General features: G+C 34.6%; 1 protein-coding gene across 1 annotated transcript in view; it reads left to right on the top strand.

The window, feature by feature from the left end:
* The window catches only part of CNTN6 (contactin 6), a 270,310-nt gene that overhangs the window by 214,531 nt on the left and 35,000 nt on the right, over positions 1-20,779 (top strand). The window contains 1 exon segment of the mRNA XM_045808106.2: positions 9,148-9,275. Coding sequence (XP_045664062.2) covers positions 9,148-9,275 — 128 coding nt within the window.

Genomic DNA, 20,779 nt, shown 5'->3' with positions numbered 1-20,779 from the left:
CATGTATGGGGGTATATGGGAAATCTGTTCCTTTCTCTCGATTTTACTGCAAAGCTAAAACTGCTCTAAAAAAATATCTTAAAAAAAAAAAGAAAATTCAAAATACAAGGTAGCATAATGGTTCAGATAATGGTTCAATAGAAAAAGTACTTACTCAGAATCAGAAGACCTGCATCCTGGCTGTGGTTAAGTAAAGTATTAAACCTCCTTGTGTCAGTTTATTGATATGGAAAAAATTACTAATCTTTAGTATTCGGAGAAAGAGGAAGGGAAAGTACTGCAGTGTGGTCGAGAAGCTGCATATTTTAGCCAGGTTCCCTGGGGAACAGCTAAGAGTGAGGCAGGTACATACGGGCAACAATGCAGGATCATATTTTATTGCATTGGCTACTGACTAATTTTAAGAACAGAAACATGCAACTGGTAGTTTGGCATCAGTCAGCAACATAGACTATCTCCAGGCAGAAACATGTGGGAACAGTCTTTGGAAGGAAAGAAAAAGGGGCTTATATGCTAGCTGCCATTTTATGATGGGGCTGTGTTATCTGGACTTTTGACAGCCAATGATGCTAAAAGAACCTGAGGGAATGCATAAGGTGGGTCTTTAACAGTGGGAATCCAGAGTAGGCTTGGGAAGATGCATGGGAGTCACATAAGCAGATGGGAGGGCAAATACTCTGCTAGGCACTTGGGAAGAGCCTTTTTTCGGGTTTTCATCTGGCAAGTCTGTGAAGGGTATACTCTTAAGAAAGATTTGCAAATCACGCACTTTTTGTTTTCTCTTTGGGACTTACACAACTCTTTTGGAAAGTGTATCTGTGCTCTGTCCTCAATGGCAGATAAGTAAAAGAGACAAATAGTGTATTTAATAATTTCTTCCATAAATTTTCTAGAGTGTTCTGGTATATGTTTCCTCTCATTTAGACCTGACTGAAGATTGTTAAGTATATTGTGCTTTGCTGAGGATGATCTGCATCATTTAGTAGAAAGGCTAGATTTTATTTTCTGTCACCCATTCAATTATCTCTCAAGATAGCACTTCCTTTTTATTCTGTCTTCATCTCTTTCTCTTTTCTGTGTGTGTGTGTGTGTGTGTGTGTGTGTGTGTGTGTGTGTGTTATCTCATTCTTGTTTTTGTTTTTACTGCTCTGATGGTCTTATAAGGAATGATAAAATAGGGTTGCATTAATCCATTGATTAAATCTTTGAATTTCCCTTGGCCAGAGGTGTGAGCTATTTTCTGTGTATAATTACCATTAGAGCCATTTGAAGTTATTGACTTAAAAAGATGGGAAAGAAAAACTACTTTGATTTAAATGAGCTAGCTTTGATATTTACTTATTTGTAGATCATGTCATTTTTTGTAGCTTGTTAAAATAAGGAATTTTTAAGAGATGGTTTATTAAATGACAGTGAAATCGGCATAGATATTGCACCTTAGCTATGATAATCAGGTGCTAAAATTATTAAAACGTAATATCAATATTTGATCTAAAATGGATTCCAGTGGGACACTTTACATAAAACCTAAATTGTGTAGAGTCGGAATTTATACACACTTTTCTACTTCGTATCTAACTCATTTTAATCCAATCTATTTTACATTTTCTAGATATCAGTAAAATTAGACCATCAATTAAAATTTCATGGTCTACGGTATTATCTTTAGACAGAACTGGAAGCAATATTCCAGTTAATAATCTAACTATAAAAATAGCAGTATTGCTCTAGTTTCAGCAATAAGGAATTATAATTGCCCAATGTCCTAATTTCTTTTAGTTTAAGAAATTTAGCTATTGCTAATCTTCTGCATCCTCAAACTTTGTGATGGGGTACGATTGATATCAAACAAACAAAAATAGAGCCTTCATCATTTTTGATTCATGTGGGACCTACGTATACAGATTTGTTAATGTAGGTTAACCAAAGATTGGATATATATTAGATTCACTGTAGTCATAACTAGATGTGAATGCTAATCTCTATTATATTTAGTAGGTTTATAATAACGCAGGAAAGCAAGGATAAAAACATTCCACATTAGTCTTTCTGTAGTTCCTCAGAATGACACAAAATTTGACATACATTTCAGGTAAAGGGATCCTACCAGTTCATTTCGTTGGTAGTCCATCTTGCTGATATTTCATTCACAATAACGCATCAAGCAGAAAGCAAAAGTATGAAATCAGGCAAATGGGTAGACTATTACTCTTGTTTTCTGTTTATGCCACTAACATTCCCTGACAGTAGGAAGACTGAAATGTTGGATGTTCAATCACTTCATATAGTGTTCCTTCAACTTATCAGTTAAACTTGAAATGCTTACATATGTTGTTGGCTCAATTGTCCACATATTCTATTTTCTACTGCCACCATAAAATCTACCAGTGTCACCTGACTGTCACACACAGCTTGTACTTCTGAATTTCTACCTTTTTTTATGCCCGGAATGCAATTAGATGAATAATGTAGTACATTACAAATGCCGACTATTAATTTTTCAAATGTTGAATGATCATGATACATCTACACATGTAAATGCCTTTAAATTCTAATTTTTACAGAACATTTTAAATGCAAATGCCTTAATTTGTGATTTAATCATCTAAATAGAGTACTAAGCTTTGGTAATTTGGGGGAAATTTTTCTATTCAATAGTGCAAACAGTTGAAATATTCTAATTAAGTGAATATTTGAGAATGGAGACTGGGGTGGAAGGGTGTCTATCGCTTAACTATGAACTGATCATATTGGAAGTGTTCAAAAGGAAATGTACATACAGTGTAAGTTGAGTTTCAGAACCCAGTGGCACCAAACCCAACACAGTCCAGGGACTGATAACCATGATAGTTAAAACCTCAAAATATACTGCTGAATCCAGTCAGACAAGAGAGTTTTCAGACATCAGGCATGAGTAAGAGCCAAAATGAGAATCAAAAATTCTGCTCTGAGTCATGGAGGAGAGGAAAGGCCAAAAACTAGTATCAATGAAGAGCAAGAATGAGATTAATAGCTAACATTTAATTAATTCAATTATCATAGCAACCCTATTTTCCTTCCCAAAATAAAAATGATAACATTGTGGATTGGGAAGAATAACTTGACAAGTAAACAGACGGGAGGTTGCATGAATTCAGCGAAGGGTCTCAGACAACGAAACTTAATGTTGGGAACACTCTTCCTGGTGTTAGGCTCCTTTCAAAGAGCCGGGCATATACCTCTCAGGTCTCTTTGTTCAAAATGAAGTGTGACAAAAAACAATGTTTTCACTGTTCATGGAGTTACAAAGTGCCTATATTCTTTGGCAGAATGAAAAACTGGTTCATTAAAAACCTACCTATTGACTGCTAACTAGCAGTCAGGCATAGTGCCAAGCTAAGCCTTTCAAATAGTTTAGATCACTCACTCCTCATGACTCTCTGACACAGGTAATATCAGTATCCACATGGTACAGATGAGAAGCTGAGGACTTGGAATGTTGAGTAACTTGGCCCAGTGGTTACAAATATTAAATGTTATGGCCTAGGTTCAGTAACAGGCAAAGTAGTTTGACCTGAAACTCCATGTTTGCTAATAACTCTGCTAATAATACCCTATTGAGTAGGATGGCATAGAAAAGGAGAAAAATAATTCTTAGTATTGTCATCATTATTGCCTCATTTTTATGGTTAAACTCTCACATAGTAAGGAATATCAAACTTGCCTTTAAGAGTTCACAAAAGTTTAGAACCCTGAGAAAATGTGCATATGGATTCTCTGAAGGTGAGAGTAAGTGTCTCCAATATTAAAGGTTATTCTGTACAAAGATATATACATACATAAAATAAGTAAAATGCTCAAGTTTGTACTCTTAGTAACAATACTATTAGTAAACAATGCTTTGGAAACTAAGTGAGCACTTGTTCATATAGTTACTTCCTGGTCCAAAGAGAAAGACAAGTTGGAATCTGGGCCCTACACTACCTAGTGGGTAACTTGAGTACATTACTGCTTCTTTCCTTGTCTCAGTTTCCCCATCAGGAAGCTTGGGGATGATAACAATAGTGAGCCCAGAGGTTTGACAGAATCCCAGAGGATTCAGTAAGTTGACATTTATTATACAATTAGTAGAGGGTCTGTGTAGAATTGACTCGTAATAATAACCTCCTTGGATTTTGACCACTGAGTTAAATCATAGAGAAGTGTGTCCTTGGTAATTAACACCCTGTTTCTCATATTTCTATTGTAACATCTAACATCATACCTTGAACTCAGTAGACATTAGCATTTGCTGAGTAAGTTTAGAGGGAAGAAAGTCTTAGCATTGCTCCATTTCCATTTAAATATTTAAATTGCTATTAAATTTTCTTCTCAATTCCCTTTATCTATTTCATCCAACCCCCCCCCCCACCTGCCTCGCCTCTGGTAACCACCAGTTTGTTCTCTGTATTTAAGATTTTTATTTTCTTTCTTTCTTTCTTTCTTTCTTTCTTTCTTTCTTTCTTTCTTTCTTTCTTTCCTTCCCTTTCCTTTCCTTTCCTTTTCTTTCCTTTCCTTTCCTTTCCTTTCCTTTCCTTTCCTTTCCTTTCCTTTCCTTTCTTACATTCCACATATGAGTGAAATCATATGGTATTTTTCTTTCTCTGAGTAGTTCACTTAGTATTATACTCTATAGGTCCATTCCTGTTGTTGCAAATGGCAAGATCTTTTTTTTTTTTTCTGAGTAATATTCCATTGCATATATACCACACTTTCTTTTTTTTTTTTTTTTAAGATTTTATTTATTTATTTGACAGAGATAGAGACAGCCAGCGAGAGAGGGAACACAAGCAGGGGGAGTGGGAGAGGAAGAAGCAGGCTCATAGCAGAGGAGCCTGATGTGGGGCTCGATCCCATAACACCGGGATCACGCCCTGAGCCAAAGGCAGACGCTTAACCACTGTGCCACCCAGGCGCCCCTATACCACACTTTCTTTATCCATTCTTCCATGGATGGACACTTGGATTGCTTCCCTGTCTTGGCTATGGGAAGTAATGCTGCAATAAATACAAGGTCGTGTGTATCTTTTTGCATTTGTGTTTTTGTTTTCTTTGGGTATACCTAGTGGTAGAATTACTGGGTCATGTGATAAATCTATTTTTAATTTTTTGAGGAACCTCCATACTATTTTCCACACTGGCTGCACTAGTTTGCATTCCCAACAATATTGCACAAGGGTTCCTTTTTCTCCACATCCTCACCAACACTTGTCATTTCTTGTCTTTTTTATTTTAGCCATCCTGACAGGTGTGAGGTAATATCTCATTGTGGTTTTGATTTGCATTTCTCCGATGATTTGTGATGTTGACCATCTTTTCGTGTTTCTGTTGGCTATTTGTATGTCTTCTTTGGAAAAATATCTATTCAGGTCCTCTGTCCACTTTTAAATAGGATTATTTGGATTTTTTGGTGTTGATTTATATAAGTTCTTTATATATGTTGGGCATTAACCACTTATAGGATTATATCATTTTCAATTATCTTCTCCCAAAATGACTTGTCATTTTGTTGATGGTCTCCTTTGCTGTGCAAAAGCTTTTAATTTTAGTATGGTCAATACTCTAAGTTTACTTTTGTTTCCCTTGCCAAGGGAGACAGCAAAAAAAAAAAAAAAAGTTTGTATAAGTAATGTTATAGAAATTACTGTGTGTATTTTCTTCTAGGCGTTTTATAGTTTCAAGTCTCACATTTAGGTTTTTAATCCATTTTTAGTTTATTTTCTGGTATAGTGTAAGAAAGTGGTCCAGTTTCATTCTTTTGCATGTAGCTGTCCAGTTTTCCCAGCACCATTTGTTGAAGAGACTGTCTTCCTCTTTCCATATTCTTGCCTCCTTTGTCATGGATTAATTGACCATATAATCATGGGTTTATTCCTGGGATTTCTATTCTGTTCCTAAATTGCTATTGAATTTTTTAGAATTTAGAATTTTAGAATTTTTAGAATTATTGAATTTAGAATTTTAACAGTATAATCTCTGCGTTAGGTCCTAATTGAAATACAAATATGTATTATATGTAATTAATCACTTGATTGCCTTATGCTTCCCTCTCTATAATTGTATTCTCTTTGCTAATTATTCACAAAAATCTTTATTTTTATTACTAGAATGTTTTCTCAAATTTTTTGATAGTCAAGCTTATCTATACTTGTGGCTGTGTTTTGTTTTAAACACCAAAGAAGCTTATATGGAATCAAGATAGACTATTTTAATATATTTAATAAATATGTTGTTTCCATCCCTGCAGATACAATTTTAACTACCTTTTAAAATATTCCAAAAGAAGAATAAAAAATAGTTAGTGTTTATCTTTCTCTATGAATGTTACCAAAACCGTGAACTAAAATGTTTCAGCTAATTTTTATAGGTGCTTCCTTCCTTACCTGAAAATGTCAACTATTAAGTACGGTTTGATTTTAGTTGGTTGTTCTTTCTTTCTTTCTTTCTTTTATTTTATTTTTATTTTTTTCTTTCTTTTATTTTAATCATTTCTGCTAAGCCACATTTTAATTTGTGACTGAACTAGGAATTCTCACTTTTTTTTTTTACTATTTTTCTTTTAATTATTCTGCATAAAATTAGGGCTATGATTATGTGTTTTGATTCCATCTGTGTTACCATAGATTAAGTTTTCTTACAATATTTTACCATCTTATTAATTTAAAAAATTAAATGATAAGTTGAAATATTAATACTATTTATCATGTTACAAAATTTCTAGTTATAGTTAAATCTCTGGCTTTCTATATCCTAGGTTGCTACGGAGAATTATTTTTTTAATCATCTGTTTTTAATAAGTGATAAGTCAGTTTGGTTACTAATTTGGTTATTTTCATAAAATATTTAATTCTAACCTTTTTTATCTTTTATACATTTTTGCACATTGATCTTGTGAAAACAGTATGGATTCTTGCTTAAAAATAAAGATAATCTTTACAGACTAAAGTTTAACTTATAATTAATTGATCAATGCTTCTCAAACCTTATTGTGCATACCAATCACTGGATATCTTGTAAAAATGCAAAGTTTGATTCAGTAAGTCTGGGATGAGACCACATATTGAGAAGCAAACACAGATGACAATTCTAAGGGCATCTAATGATGACTCAACAGGAACTTCTTAAGCATCATAATTAACGTGGACAATTAGTCTACTGCAAGTAACTGTGGGTGGTTGTGGAAAGAGGATGAGTGCTAGACATAATCAGATATAACTTTCAATTCATTCTCTAATATTTATTAACTATTTACTCTTGGACAGATTATAATTTTTCTTGGTCTGCATTCTCAGTATTTCAAACAGTAGTAAGCACTTGAGAAATATCAGTTGACTGATTAATATTTCAACAGAAATAATCAATTTCAATGATGACAATTTCAATTCAATTTAACAAACATTATTGAACAAATATCATGACCCTGAAAAGGGTAGTAATATTAAACCACTTTTTACATGAATTGTTCTTTTCTGAAAGCTAAGTGAAAAATTATATGACATATAAACACTGGCATTACTAGCTGGGACATTTGTCTGATGACCTTTAGATATCAAAATATATATATTTTATATTGTTAGATTGTGTTATTGGCCAAAATTTAACATTTCTGTGTTGTTGGAAATTCCTAGTTTTTCCTAAGTTCCAGAGACATGTTATGCACCCAAATGGTTCTCACACTGATCTCTTCTAATTAAATCAGGTACAGAATTATATTTGGCCCGGAGTTTGCTGCATATTAGAATAGCTTTACTACTCATGTGTCATTAACGGTATGATTCAACTGTTAATGTAAATCACGACCAAGAAATCTAGACATTTCAGAAAATAAATGAGATATCAAATGTCTGCTGTTGGGGAGTACTCTATGATAATGACTTAAACAAAAATCTGATTATATGCCATGGAACACTCTAAACCCAGACGTGGCCCCAGCTTCTCACTTGATGACAGAATGTGGAACACATCACTAATAATACACCCAACATCGGAAGCTGGCTTCATACAAATTGTTGTTGGCTGATATTCTCTTGGTTTCAAATTGGGTAATTAATTATATTAGCTACATTATGTGTGATACACATATTAGGCACAATGATATGTTTGCAATGAAACAAATACTGTTTGGTATTGTTAATGGATATGACATGCATGGCAATTGTTATGTCTTTCTTTCTTTTAAAATTATTGTTGTGACAAATTGGTTTTCATCACTTATATTTGTACAACCCTACTACTTACTAGTATTTTAAGAGCTGTGTTTTTAAAAGATTGCTAATTATATTTGTAAGACATAAAATTGGGCACATGCTTTAATTATTCCTTTTTTTTTTTTTTTTGGTCTCCTTATTAAAATATTTAATGGTGATTTTGTGAAGAAACCAATCTTGGGCTTTTCCCTGATTACAACGACATAATTAGTATTCAAGTATCTGATATTTGCTTTTGATTATTTCTGAGTTTCAGAGAAAACTTAAGAATCAATTTATGAAAGATTAGGACTTCTTAATCAGCTATCCCTTCGTTATGTGCTGTATGATTGCATGTATTTTAGGACCATTTAATTCAGTCTGATTCATGAAGGCTTCATTCTTTCTATGTTTTTACCCTTTTTTATGGGATAGGCCACATAACAGGATAAGCCTGGGCTGTTTGGCTATGAACCATATAGGTGGTTCCTTCAGTTCACTAGCTCCGGCAAATACTGCCATTGCGAAGTAAGAGCGGGTTTATAAAACTACGACTAAACAATGTGAAAATTAGCTTGCATTTCTCTAATGCCAAGTTCAGTTTTCACCAGAGAGCTGACTTTTCAAAATGCATAGTGAATACTTGCATTTGTTATTAATCAAGCAAATGAGCACTGTAGCATCAAGCATCCATTTTATTTTTAATGGGCTTCAAAATCAACAATGATAATTCAAGTGATAGTATGATAATTATCAATACTGTGTCAGAATAAAAGCAAATATCATTTATTCTACTATGGGGATTCAGAGATTGCTCACAATGAAGGATAGGATAAAAGGAAAGGAATATGCTCATGGTTTTAGTAATGTTATAAAATGAAAATAAATGGTTAAGGCTTATTTTAAGAACCTTACTTCTCTTAATTATGTATTTTCTTTTTAGAGTGTTTCTCTCAGAGGATGGCAGCCTCAAGATATATAACGTTACTAGGTCAGATGCTGGATCCTATACTTGCCTAGCTACAAATCAGTTTGGTGTTGCAAAGAACACTGGCAGCCTAGTCGTAAAAGGTATTTTATTATCTTCATTTGTGCTTGATGAACATTGGCGATATGTATGCATATCACAACCTCTATGACACAGTGTCAAACCTGTATCATATCATATGTGTGAAATATTTGATTTCACAATTTATTGAAGAGTTGTGTTCCCATATTCATTAATAGTACGTTAGCTTTGCCAGTGGGATACCACGGCGGATGTGAACGCTTTGGCAGTTGAAATGCTGTCAGTGGGTAATTAAACAGAATGAAAACCGGCACCTAAAACATTTGAATTTTCACAGATGCCTTAGTGTAGGAAGCTATGAACATTTTGATGAAGTCAGTTGATGATATTTTCTTGGTTAAATTTCCTTCAGAAACTCTCATTTTGTATGAAAATTTTACCATGGATATAAGGTCGCCAAGTACATAACCAGTTCATTTATTTATATAACTAGGTGCATAGCTAGTGAGATGCAGACCCTCTTGCATACACTTTAATGAGTAGTTTGTTCCAAAGAAAAAAAAATTAAAGTATCTGTGTCTGTGTAAGTCATTATTATTGTCCCATCAGAATAAACCTGTAAGCTCACATAATTTGTGATGATAAAACTGCATACTCTATTCTTCCGACTTTTAAGCTACTATCAATACAAATGTACCTCCATATATCACCAAGGGACATAATTAGTATTCAAGTATCTATTCCCCATCTTTGCTACTTTACTTTGTTGAATCTCAGCTCATAAAACTAGTATGTTTACTGGAAGACATGTCACTTTTATCATTTCATTGCCTCCTGGATGATTAAAATGACTGTCTTGATAAAGTAGTTTGAACAGCTAATTAAGCCCAAATAATTAAATTCAGCAATCAGTGATTTATCATTTCTATTAAAAATAAATATATAAAATAAAAAGTAGTTAGCTATTACACTTCACCTATCCTTTAAAATGTCTCAAGGAAAAAAAAAATACCTACCTTTATTCCTGGAAGGTATTTTTGCCAACATTGGCTTAAGCATATTACGTTTTGCCTGCTAACAATTGTCTGAAACACTCAGGGGAAATGTGATTGATGTAACTTTTGTCAAAATCTTACCAGTGTGGCACATTTTGGAAAACTTTACTTCCTTAAGATTGTATTGTCATCAGATTTTTAAAACAGAGATGGACTTAACATTTCAAGCAATGTACTGTAGCTATATCTAATGATAGGATATCTGTCCAGCAAATGTTTGGTATTACAATATACTGAAAAACATAAATGCTTTTCAGCATTAAGGAAAAATAAAAAGAGGAGATTTATTCCCTCCTTTCAAATTAAGAAGGTACAGGTGGTAGGCATTCATTTTAAAATATGAAGAAGGTTAAAATATGGTAGAGGACAGCATCATGGTTGATTTTTCCAAGAATGGTCAGGGTGCCCGGGTGGCTCAGTCGTTAAGTGTGTGCTTTTGGCTCAGGGCGTGATTCCTGCATTCTGGAATCGAGCCCCACATCGGGCTCCTCCGCTGGGAGCCTGCTTCTTCCTCTCCCACTCCCCCTGCTTGTGTTCCCTCTCTCGCTGGCTGTCTCTCTCTCTCTGTCAAATAAATAAATAAAATCTTAAAAAAAAATTTCCAAGAATGGAGAAATCCAGAGGGAATTAAAACATAAAATGTAAAGGATAGAAGGTATCAGTAGTAGAAATGTAGTTTCTCATTGAAAGTTTCCATAGAATACTGGCGATCCATTAGGTGGACCAGTGGTTTTACTGCTAAAATACAGTGATGAGCATCCTTTCATCCCAGAGATTCTGGTGATAAAAGTTATTGGATACATTGGACTGTCAAATGTTTCAAACATTTGGCGTGGTGATACTGTCCTTTAGCAAAAAATAGGAGAAAAGTAAAATGAGGAAACTCACATAAATATGTAACTCTGGAGAAGCTGGACCGTGCTTACTTCTCAAGACAGCAGTTGGATATTTAAGGTATGTAACATAGCCATGTTTTTTGCCAGATAGGTTCCCAGTTCTTCGGATAGAAACAGGTTCATCTGTAATTTGGGATAGTCCATAAAACACACCATCAACTCTCTCTACAAGGGAGAAAATAACTAAATAAGATTGCTCACTTTAAAACAAAACGAAACAAAGCAAAGCACAAAAACTCGACGTAGCCTTATTTATTTCTAGTGTTCTTTGCTGGGGCTATTGGAACGAAATTATCCCAGTCTGCATTCCTGGTCACCTTAATCTTTTCTGCTCTTCCTTCCTCAGTAGGATTTTCCATTTTCTTACATAGTTCACTTATTTGTCATGTCTGTGGTTTTTTCTTCCTCTTTCCCTTCCTCTAGAAAGAAGCATAAAGAAGGCAGGAATGTCACAAATTCTAGAACAGTCCTGGGAACTGTATGGGTTCAATAAATAATTATTGATTGAGTGAAATGATTTTATCTTACACTCTTTAGTTCTTAGATAATCTCTGTTCTGATTTCCTTGCTCTAAAATAAGAAGGTTTTCTATTTCGCAGGGGTTAAGCTTAGGATACTTTGCAAAAACGAACATCAAAGGAAAATAATGAACTTCTAAAATGTTTTCACTTTCCCTATTTTAGGGTTTGTAGTTATGTTTTTCTAATACATAGAGAACTCCTTACTCTGCAAGGGGGAAAAAATGTGAAGCTACATGAAAATCCTACAGACTTAACGGATAGAACTCACTGTTCCAATATTTTCAGCACAAAGAAGAGAATCATTTACATATGCAAACAGGGCATATATCAGTATGCATGAATATCAAGTAATTTTCACTCATTTATATCTAATAATGAGAAGAAAATTGTGTTTGTTATTTTTAATCTTCATGAAATACCCACATTCCATTTTAAGGGGGATCTATTTGCTTCTTTGCCATCGACAAGAACCATGTTATAAAGAAACACATACACACATAGTAACACAAAAACATACATTTAAAAATAACTATATAAACACAAAATGTGTACAATACAAATAAAAGCATCTTTAGAAACTTTGATTTTTTATTGATCTGTATTCTGTGAGTTTTATTAAACTATGTGATTGCTACGTAAATACAGGTCTAAGATAAGTCTGTCATTAACATATCCTCTTAACTGGACTTCTATCTCTAATTCTCTTTCAACTAAGAAAGTTAAAGCTATTACTGATGAAGAATTATTATTTTACAACCTACAAATTTGAAGCTTTAATCTGAGAAAGAATTATAATAATATGCATTGATTCAACCGTTTTCCTGACTATTAAGAGTGTCGTCATCTGGTTGTTTAAGATGATTTAATATTTGTGTGTCTGTGTGTTTGTATTTTCTAGTCTATGATGTTCATCTGATTGTCATTACAGAGTCAAATATAATTTTGTTTCTCATACCAAAATCAGCATATAGTGACCTTACTGGTAATAAGGTGGTAAGGAGCAAATGAGAAATTTCAGTAAAGCTGATGAAACAATCATCTCTCTTTGAATTGACTTACCAGCCTCAGTCATGCAAGAAATGTTGTTGTTAGATAACATGTAAAAAGATAATAGTTACAAGAGTAAGATATTTTCCAGCTTAGTTTTTAGCTGATATGGCTTATCTGTGTTAAGAGGATTCTGAAGTTATCTGCACTGTATGTCAGAGATTTCTGTTTCACTCATGCAGCAGGATAAAGCCATTTTCCATTCAAACATTGGGAGTGCAATTAGCACCAGCCTTGCCAGAGCCTCAGAAGATGCCCAGTGTAATCTGAGGACATGTTCCATAGGCACAAACAGGAAATCAAAGAGAGAGAGAGTTTAGGTGTTTTCATTTCGGAGGACTGGCATAAAATTACAGTGTGTACATACACTTAAGAGGTATATGAAAATCACATAAAAAGGGAAATTATTTGATCTGGCGTTTGAAAAATTATTAAAAAGCAGAGTAACAGCAGGCTATAAAAATGATCTTGTTTGCAGGCAACATTTGTTTTTGTTTCCCCACTGGAGAAGTTTTGGATGTTCAATTATAGGCCTCATTGCTTCAGCATTATTTTCAACTGAAATGTCGGAACTTGGAAAAGCATATCTAATGTGCAAATTAAGTTTATTGCTGCTCATTTAGTTGTTTATTCTTTGTGGTAGAAGTCTTTATTATACCAGCATGGAGAGTGGCCTATCCGTTTTCTCCGGCAGAATGATGGTGTGCACCATTATGGTTCTATATGTACTAAGAGAAATACCAAGATAGGTAGATAATTGGAGGCTTTGTGGCTTCAAAAGGCGGTTTAAAGGATTTGAGGTGTTGAGCCCAGCTTTATTGAGAAGTTCAGCTTTATTGAGTAAACCAAAAGGACAATTTCACAGAAATGACTAGGTGCGTTGGAATACATCGGTCATATTTTAGTGGATGAAAACACCACTGCGGAGAAGTCTCCCAGTACTGCTAATATTTTCCGCAGAATGTTTAATTATGCACTCCAGTTTTCCACAAAGAATGATTTAAAGCATTTTTATAGAAAGGAAGCTTTGATTTAAAAATTATTAGTGGAAGCACATTTCAGGTGAAAAAAGTGCATAGTGAATTTGTGTACTGGCCAGGAATTTTCTTTCCCCCTTCAGTATTGAAAATAACTCTTGATATGTGAATTCCATAATCCCTTCAAGTAAAACTGTAAAAAAAAAAAAAGAAAGAAAGAAAGGAAAGAAAGAAAAAAGAAACAAAGAAAACCCCATTTATTTAAACAAATACAATATCAATGTTATTTTAGTCTTCATAGCAATTTAGTCCACAGTCTTTTAAAAATGTAGCACATACCACTCAGATAAAATTTCCAAGTATGGTAAATAGCTGTTTTTTTTAAATATGTGTTTTATAATATGTAATATAAAGGACAGATATTAATGAATTTCAGGTTTTCACCTTTTGTTTTTTATTGTTCCAGACATTTTTCATTGAACGAATTAAACCTAATTTGGTTAAAGTTTTGTTTAGTTTTGTTTATTCTTAATAAAAATAAGGAGTGTATGGCTAGTCTTTCAAGCTAAGTGGAGGAAGGTAGATAGATGAGTACACACCACTCCTCAAAGTCATGGAGAGCACAGACTTCGGAATTAAATTAACTAGCTCTATTGCTAACTAGCAGGAGACCTTGAAGAGTTTGTTTTTACTGTTACTGGTGTTGTACTCTATATTGTTATTAACCACCATTTATCAGATATCTACTGTGTTCCAGGCACTGTGGTAGGTGCTTTGTGTATATCATCTCAGTGATCCCTCACAACACTATGAAGCAAATAATCATTCTCTCTTTTACACAAGGGGAGGCCGAGGCATAGATTGCTAAAACGACTTGACCATGGCCCTTGTATTAGTAAGTGACAAATTTTTTTCCTTCTTCTTTTTTCATCTTCCAATGAATTTATGTAATAATAACTGCCTGAGACACATGCAGTTTCACATGACATTATTTCAAGTTCGGTGGAAATAAAAACGGAGTAACTTACAAAAAGTAGTACTTTTCCTAAATAGTTCAGCTTTCACTTACTGGAGTTCAATATCTGTTTATACTCTTCCATTTGAGGTAAACTTTACACGTAATGAAATACACAGATCAAAAAGTGTATGTCTGCTGAGTTTTGGCTTGTGCATATACCTGTGTATCCCAAACTAACAAATCTAGAACATTAATATCACCCTGTAGAACTTTCCCTCATGCTCCTTCGTAATCCCTCAATTCCCGCTCCTACCCGACTTATAGAAGCAACCACTCTTAGGATTCTTTTCTGCCACTGATTTCATACAAATGCCATTGTACAGTATGTATGTCTTGGTATCTGGCTTCCTTCACTTGGCTTAAACCACTAGTATCTACTTTCTCTTTTTATTAAAAGTGAACAAAACAAAACTTTAACCAACAGCAGTTTTAGTCTGTGCAGTAAAGAATACCTTGAACTGTAAGTATTTTTGTCTTCAGTTTCCTTCCCCAACCTGTATACACATGAGTGCCCTGAGTATTTGGTTAGGAATTGGAATTTTAGTAGTATGTCCTTGATTCCCTTCTGATGATAAAAGGAACTATTAGACTCCTGTGTTGCTTGAGCCTTCTATTTCTAAAGTGACACAGTGGTCACTTATGTTCTAGTGCCATTTTTTAGGGATAATGTGCATCGTTACGATGTACGAGACCCTCAGGTGCAAGTTCTGTTTTCAGTCTATGGATCCTGAATACTCAGGGAAGCAGCTAGCAAATTCTTTCAAGCCCAAGTGAGGGATGGGCATGGAGGAGGGCGGTGCTGAAAGGGAAAAGAGTAATGAGATGAATACAATTCACCCTGATTCTCATCTTCTCACTTTTGTTTTCTCATTCTGTCTTCCCTCACCTCCACACAAATGTTCAGAAGAAAACATCCTCTTTTTGCTAGATCCTGTAGCCAGGCAAAATAGAATTTCCTAATTCCATTTCCTATAAACCTACGGAATTCTTCTACCTGATGTTTTACTATGGCCCACCACAGAGTGACAGTCGGAGGACAGAGTGAACATTATCTATTTATAAGAAATATAAATATGATGCCATAAATAGTCATTGCCTATTATGTATTAACAGCTTTGAAACTGAGTAGTTGGCACATCTAATTCATTAAGCAGAATCTACGGTGCATGCTCTTTTTAAATAGATGTCAGACCCTGTTTTGATTACTTGTTAATATAGAAGATCTGTGTTTACATTTTACATTATTACTTGCTAGGGAATTTCTCAGTGTTACCTTGCATGATACTTAGACATATTTTCTCATTTAGACAACCTCAGTTTTAGACAATTACTTTCTCTAGATTGTTCTTTGTTTATTTCTTTTACTCTGGGGTTTTGGTAGTCTTTTCATATTTGTTCCAAATCATTTAAATATTGAGGTGAAAGATAAATGGATAATGATACCTGCAGGTAAACTGGAATATATTGGCCATGGTTACGCATAACTGAAATTATGAAATTAAACTTTACTCTGCCTGTAGTGGAATATACCAAGTGCTGCATGCAGACTTTAATCTGTAAAACACATGTCTGAGCAGACAAAGCTTGCACTTGACTAAGAGGATAGAAAACATCCTAGCTTTATGCAAGTATATAGATGAAGAGGAAAAGTATATTATAAAGATTGAAAACTCCTCCATTTCTGGCTTGCTAGAGGAGGAAATTAAAGACTCCATCACACTGATTTCCTTGTTTTTTGCTATGTCTGTAAAGAGTTTATTTCAGAGATTAGCTTTGATTTTCCTCTATTTGCTTTCCCTAGAGTTAGTAATTTTCTTGTTTTGTTTGCTTAATAGTCTGTGGACTTGACAATAATTCATTCCTCAATTTTGTCTCCGTTGTCTCCCTTCAATATCAGCCTGTCCTTGTGTATGCGAGCCCAGTTGCCTAAACATCATGACTTTGACATCCTCCCTCATATTGGTAGAATGCATCTTCCAAGGGATTTTTGAGAAGGAATTCAAGAGGAATGCAATTCTTTGGAGATCTTTCATTTTGAAAATGTATTTATTCTATGCTTATATTTGATTGATGGCTTAGTTGGAAACAATTCTATATTAGAAATCATTATTCTTAGCAATATGGAGCTGTTACTGTGTTCTGAAAGCTGAAACCATCTTGATTTCTGATCTTGTTTATGACACTGTTTCTATCTGTCTGCCTCTCTCTCTCTCTCAGTTGTTTTTTTCCCAACGTTCCACAATTGCCTGATGATGTGCTGTGGTGTAAATCTATTTTCAGCTTTTATATTGGGCATTTGGTGCACTTTGTCATCCTGAAAACTCATACTTCTTTATCCTGGAATGTCTTCCTGGATAATTTAATAATTTATTCCATTGCTTTCTCTAGAATCCCTATCATTGAAAAAGTTAGATTTCCTAAACTGGTACTCTTGTTTATATATGTATGTATATATGTATGTATCTATCTCTGTGTGTAGTTTATTATATTTTATATGTTTATATATTTAGATAGTAGGTATCATTTTTACACATGTGTATATGAACTGTGTATATTTTTGTTTGTTTCTCTCTCCTAGTATCCATTTTATATCTTTTTTGTTCTACCTCTGGGAGTTTTTGACTTTGGCTATTTTTTTTTAAATGTCTAAGTGTCCTTTTATTTTCTGACTGTTCCTTTATATAATACCTTGCATTTTTTTCTCTCTTTCTGAAAATATTCCTCATAGTTTTTCTTTTATCTAGCTTATTTTTCCTGCATGGCTTCTGTGGTCCCAAACTGCTTTCTTCTCTTTCTTTGTTTTAATCCCTAACCTTTATTAAGAGGTATACCAAGATACTTTGTGAATCTTAGTTATCTGCTCATATTTAAGAATGGGGCCCTAAAAATCTTATAGAAAGCTCTGATCAAGTGTATTTGGGGGGGAGGGCATATAATACTGGACTTCACTCTAAGATGATCTGGCCAGTATATATCCTTGGAAAACTTAAACACACTGTGTTTAGGATTTTTTCTTAGGTTTATCAGATCCCTAGGACAAACGTCCCCCACTTCCCACTCCACTTTCCTGCCCAGAGAACAAAGGCCCAGCAGCCAGCACCCTCAGAGCTAAATGACATTACAAGACATGGATCTCAGCCCTTACTATGTACATGTTCCTTAATCTCCCTGTTTTTAGTTAACATTCCCTGATCTTCAGCTATGCTTGCTAGCGAGCAGTTCAGAGACTCTCCATTCCATATCCTCTCAGGAGAATAATTTGCCAATCTTCTACTGAGATGAGAAAACACTACAGAGACCAAAATGCTTCCTATTCATAAAGCCCAAAAGGGGGGTTGGCGTGTTCTCCACCTTCCTCACAGCCAGCATAGGATTGAGCTTTATGGTAGATCAGTTAGAAATCATTTCATTTCGTTCCAGTTTCTCAAATTTTGTCTCCCCTTTTGATCTCTGTTTTGGTGGATTTAGGTCTTAGGAAAAATTTCTTTTGGCTTCGTTTATTAGATGTTTATAAAAAACTGAAAATAAACACTGTGTTTAATCAATTATCTTCATCAGGATATTGTATATCTTACATTTTATAGTGGTACTATTTTTCTCTACTAACATTTACAAAAAGTCAAGCTGTAGTTATTTCTTGCTTAAACAGAATTTATCAAGAAATCAATAAAGCACAATTTGATAGATAATGGGTCATGAGCTCAGATCTTCCACTTGTGTTCTAGATATGATTCCCTTTCATGTTCAGGGACAATTTTCTCTCTCTGCTTCTCTGTCTCTGTCTATCTCACTCTCTCTTTCATCTCTGTTATTTTGTGTAACACACCATCCCCACCAGAATACTTTCATGTTGTTATTCTCATCATTTAAAAAAAAAAAAAGACCTTTTCTGACCCTGCTTCCCTTCCAGCTACTGCCGTATTTGACTATTGTCCTTTATATCAAAACTCTTCAAAAGTGGTCTATGTGAGCTTGCTTTTCCAGTCCTTCTGGTCAACTTTGTTTTGAATCAATGCAACCAGGCTTTTCCCCTACCACTCCATCAACACTGCTCTTAACAAGGTGACTAGTAACCTCCACATTGTGAAATCCAGCAGTCAGTTCCCCATCTCCGTTACTTAATTTGTCAGACTTTTGATCACATCCTTCTTGAAACACATTCTTCACTTGGCTGCCTGCATGCTGCATTTGTCAGGTTTTCCTTTTACATCTTAAGTTGCTCCTTTTCCATTTACTTTGCTGGTTACTTTTAATCTTACCCATTTCCTATAATTGGGGTGTGCCAGGGATTTGTTCTTGAATTTATTCTCTGCCATATCTACTCGCATTCATTTGGTGTCTTATTCAGTTTCATCGTGTGAAATACCATCCACAAGCTAATTCCAAAATGATACACTCAGCTCAAATACCTACCTCATTCCCCAAATCCACCCACCAATTTATCATCTTCACTTACCAATTTAAAATATGCTGATATTGGCCTCCTGATTCTTACTCCCAAAACTTGCTCCTACTGCAGTCTTTCTCTCTCTATTAATAACAGTCTGTAGTGACATTTGCCAGGCCAAATCCTTTCAGTCATTTTTACTCCTCGCTTGCTTTCAAACCCCATCTCCGGTTGTCCAACAGATGGCCTCCGCAGCAATAAATGTACAGAATCTAACTACTTTCCACCACTGCACTTACTAAACTCTAGGTTAACCACCACAGTCTCTTTCCCAGTGTGTGGCTGTAGCACAAAGGTGCTTCACCCAGTTGATTTTGCCTCCAAGGGGTCATTTGGCAGCCTGTGGAGGTATTTTTGGTTGTCACAACTGAAGGATCTACTGACATCTAGTGGGAAGAGGCCAGTGCTGTTAAATATCTTGGAATGCACGGAGCAGCCTCCTCACCTCACTCTGAATTCACCCATACATACATGCAACGAAAAATTATCTGACTCAGAACATTAATAACGTTGAGGTTGAGAAACCCACTCATATAGCCTCATGATTAGTCTTGAGTTTATCATGTCTCCCTTCTAGAAACTAGAATGTTCTTATTAAAATGTAAATGAGATTTTTTTGCCTCTTATGATGGAAGTCCTCTAATAGCTCCTCGGTTCAGTGTTGTTTCATTTGCTTAGTATTCATACTGATGTACACCTGGAAGAAGGTAAGGATGTGATACTAATTAAATGGTTTTGAATAAAAGATTGAAAAACAATTAGTATATTTTTGTTAAGGATTTCTACTTCTACTGAAAGTACTACTCAGTTCTTTCTCCAACTGTTACCAGTTATCATACTGTTCAAGGTATTATCTAAAAACCTAATGATAAAATGGTCTAAATATTTTCAACCCTACACACAATCTATTATTAAACATTAATAATATTTGGGGAAACTTTTGTCCTGACTGGTTGAAGTAGCTTTATCAAACCAATATCAGCCACAAATATTGTTAAAACCTTTTAAAAATAAATAAAAATAGCAGTTCAAAGGAATTATGACAGTAACCAAGGAGTTTGCAACATGAAGTACAATATTCTGGAGAAAAGAAAAGTACGAAAAGAAAAGCAGAACTCCCCAGTGTTTTTCTCCAGAAACTTGCCACTTTCCAAGCACTACAAATTAGGAATAAAAAAGAAAAATAAAAAATAGAGAGCAGAAAATGACTCATGCAGAAATTTTGGTAGCCTCACAGTGCAAGGAAGACAAAAATTGGGGCTCAGAATTAGCCAGGTGAAAGGAAGCCTACTACACAACTCGACCTATAGTGGAGACACCTAAAGGACTTTGTCCTGGTAATGAAAACAGAACAAAATCGACCAGTGCTTAAAATGACCAACACTCAGACTCCATTCATATCCATTCCCAACTGTACTCTGCTGTTTTTAGTTGCCTGATTTAAAAAGTAAATCTTCTTGGAAAAAATATAAAAACATTTACTTTCCATGCACAATGCTGGTGGTATTCAGTACAATGTTACCAGGAAAAGCTGGAACCAGGACCAAATGATCAAAACGCAGAACATCAGACATTAGCAATAAGTCACATCTGATAGGAATATGA

Source organism: Ursus americanus, chromosome 14 (assembly GCF_024610735.1).
Source record: "Ursus americanus isolate L20-20 chromosome 14, mUrsAme1.1.p, whole genome shotgun sequence".
Taxonomy (NCBI): Eukaryota; Metazoa; Chordata; class Mammalia; order Carnivora; family Ursidae; genus Ursus; species Ursus americanus.
This window is presented reverse-complemented; position numbering and strand designations above follow the sequence as displayed.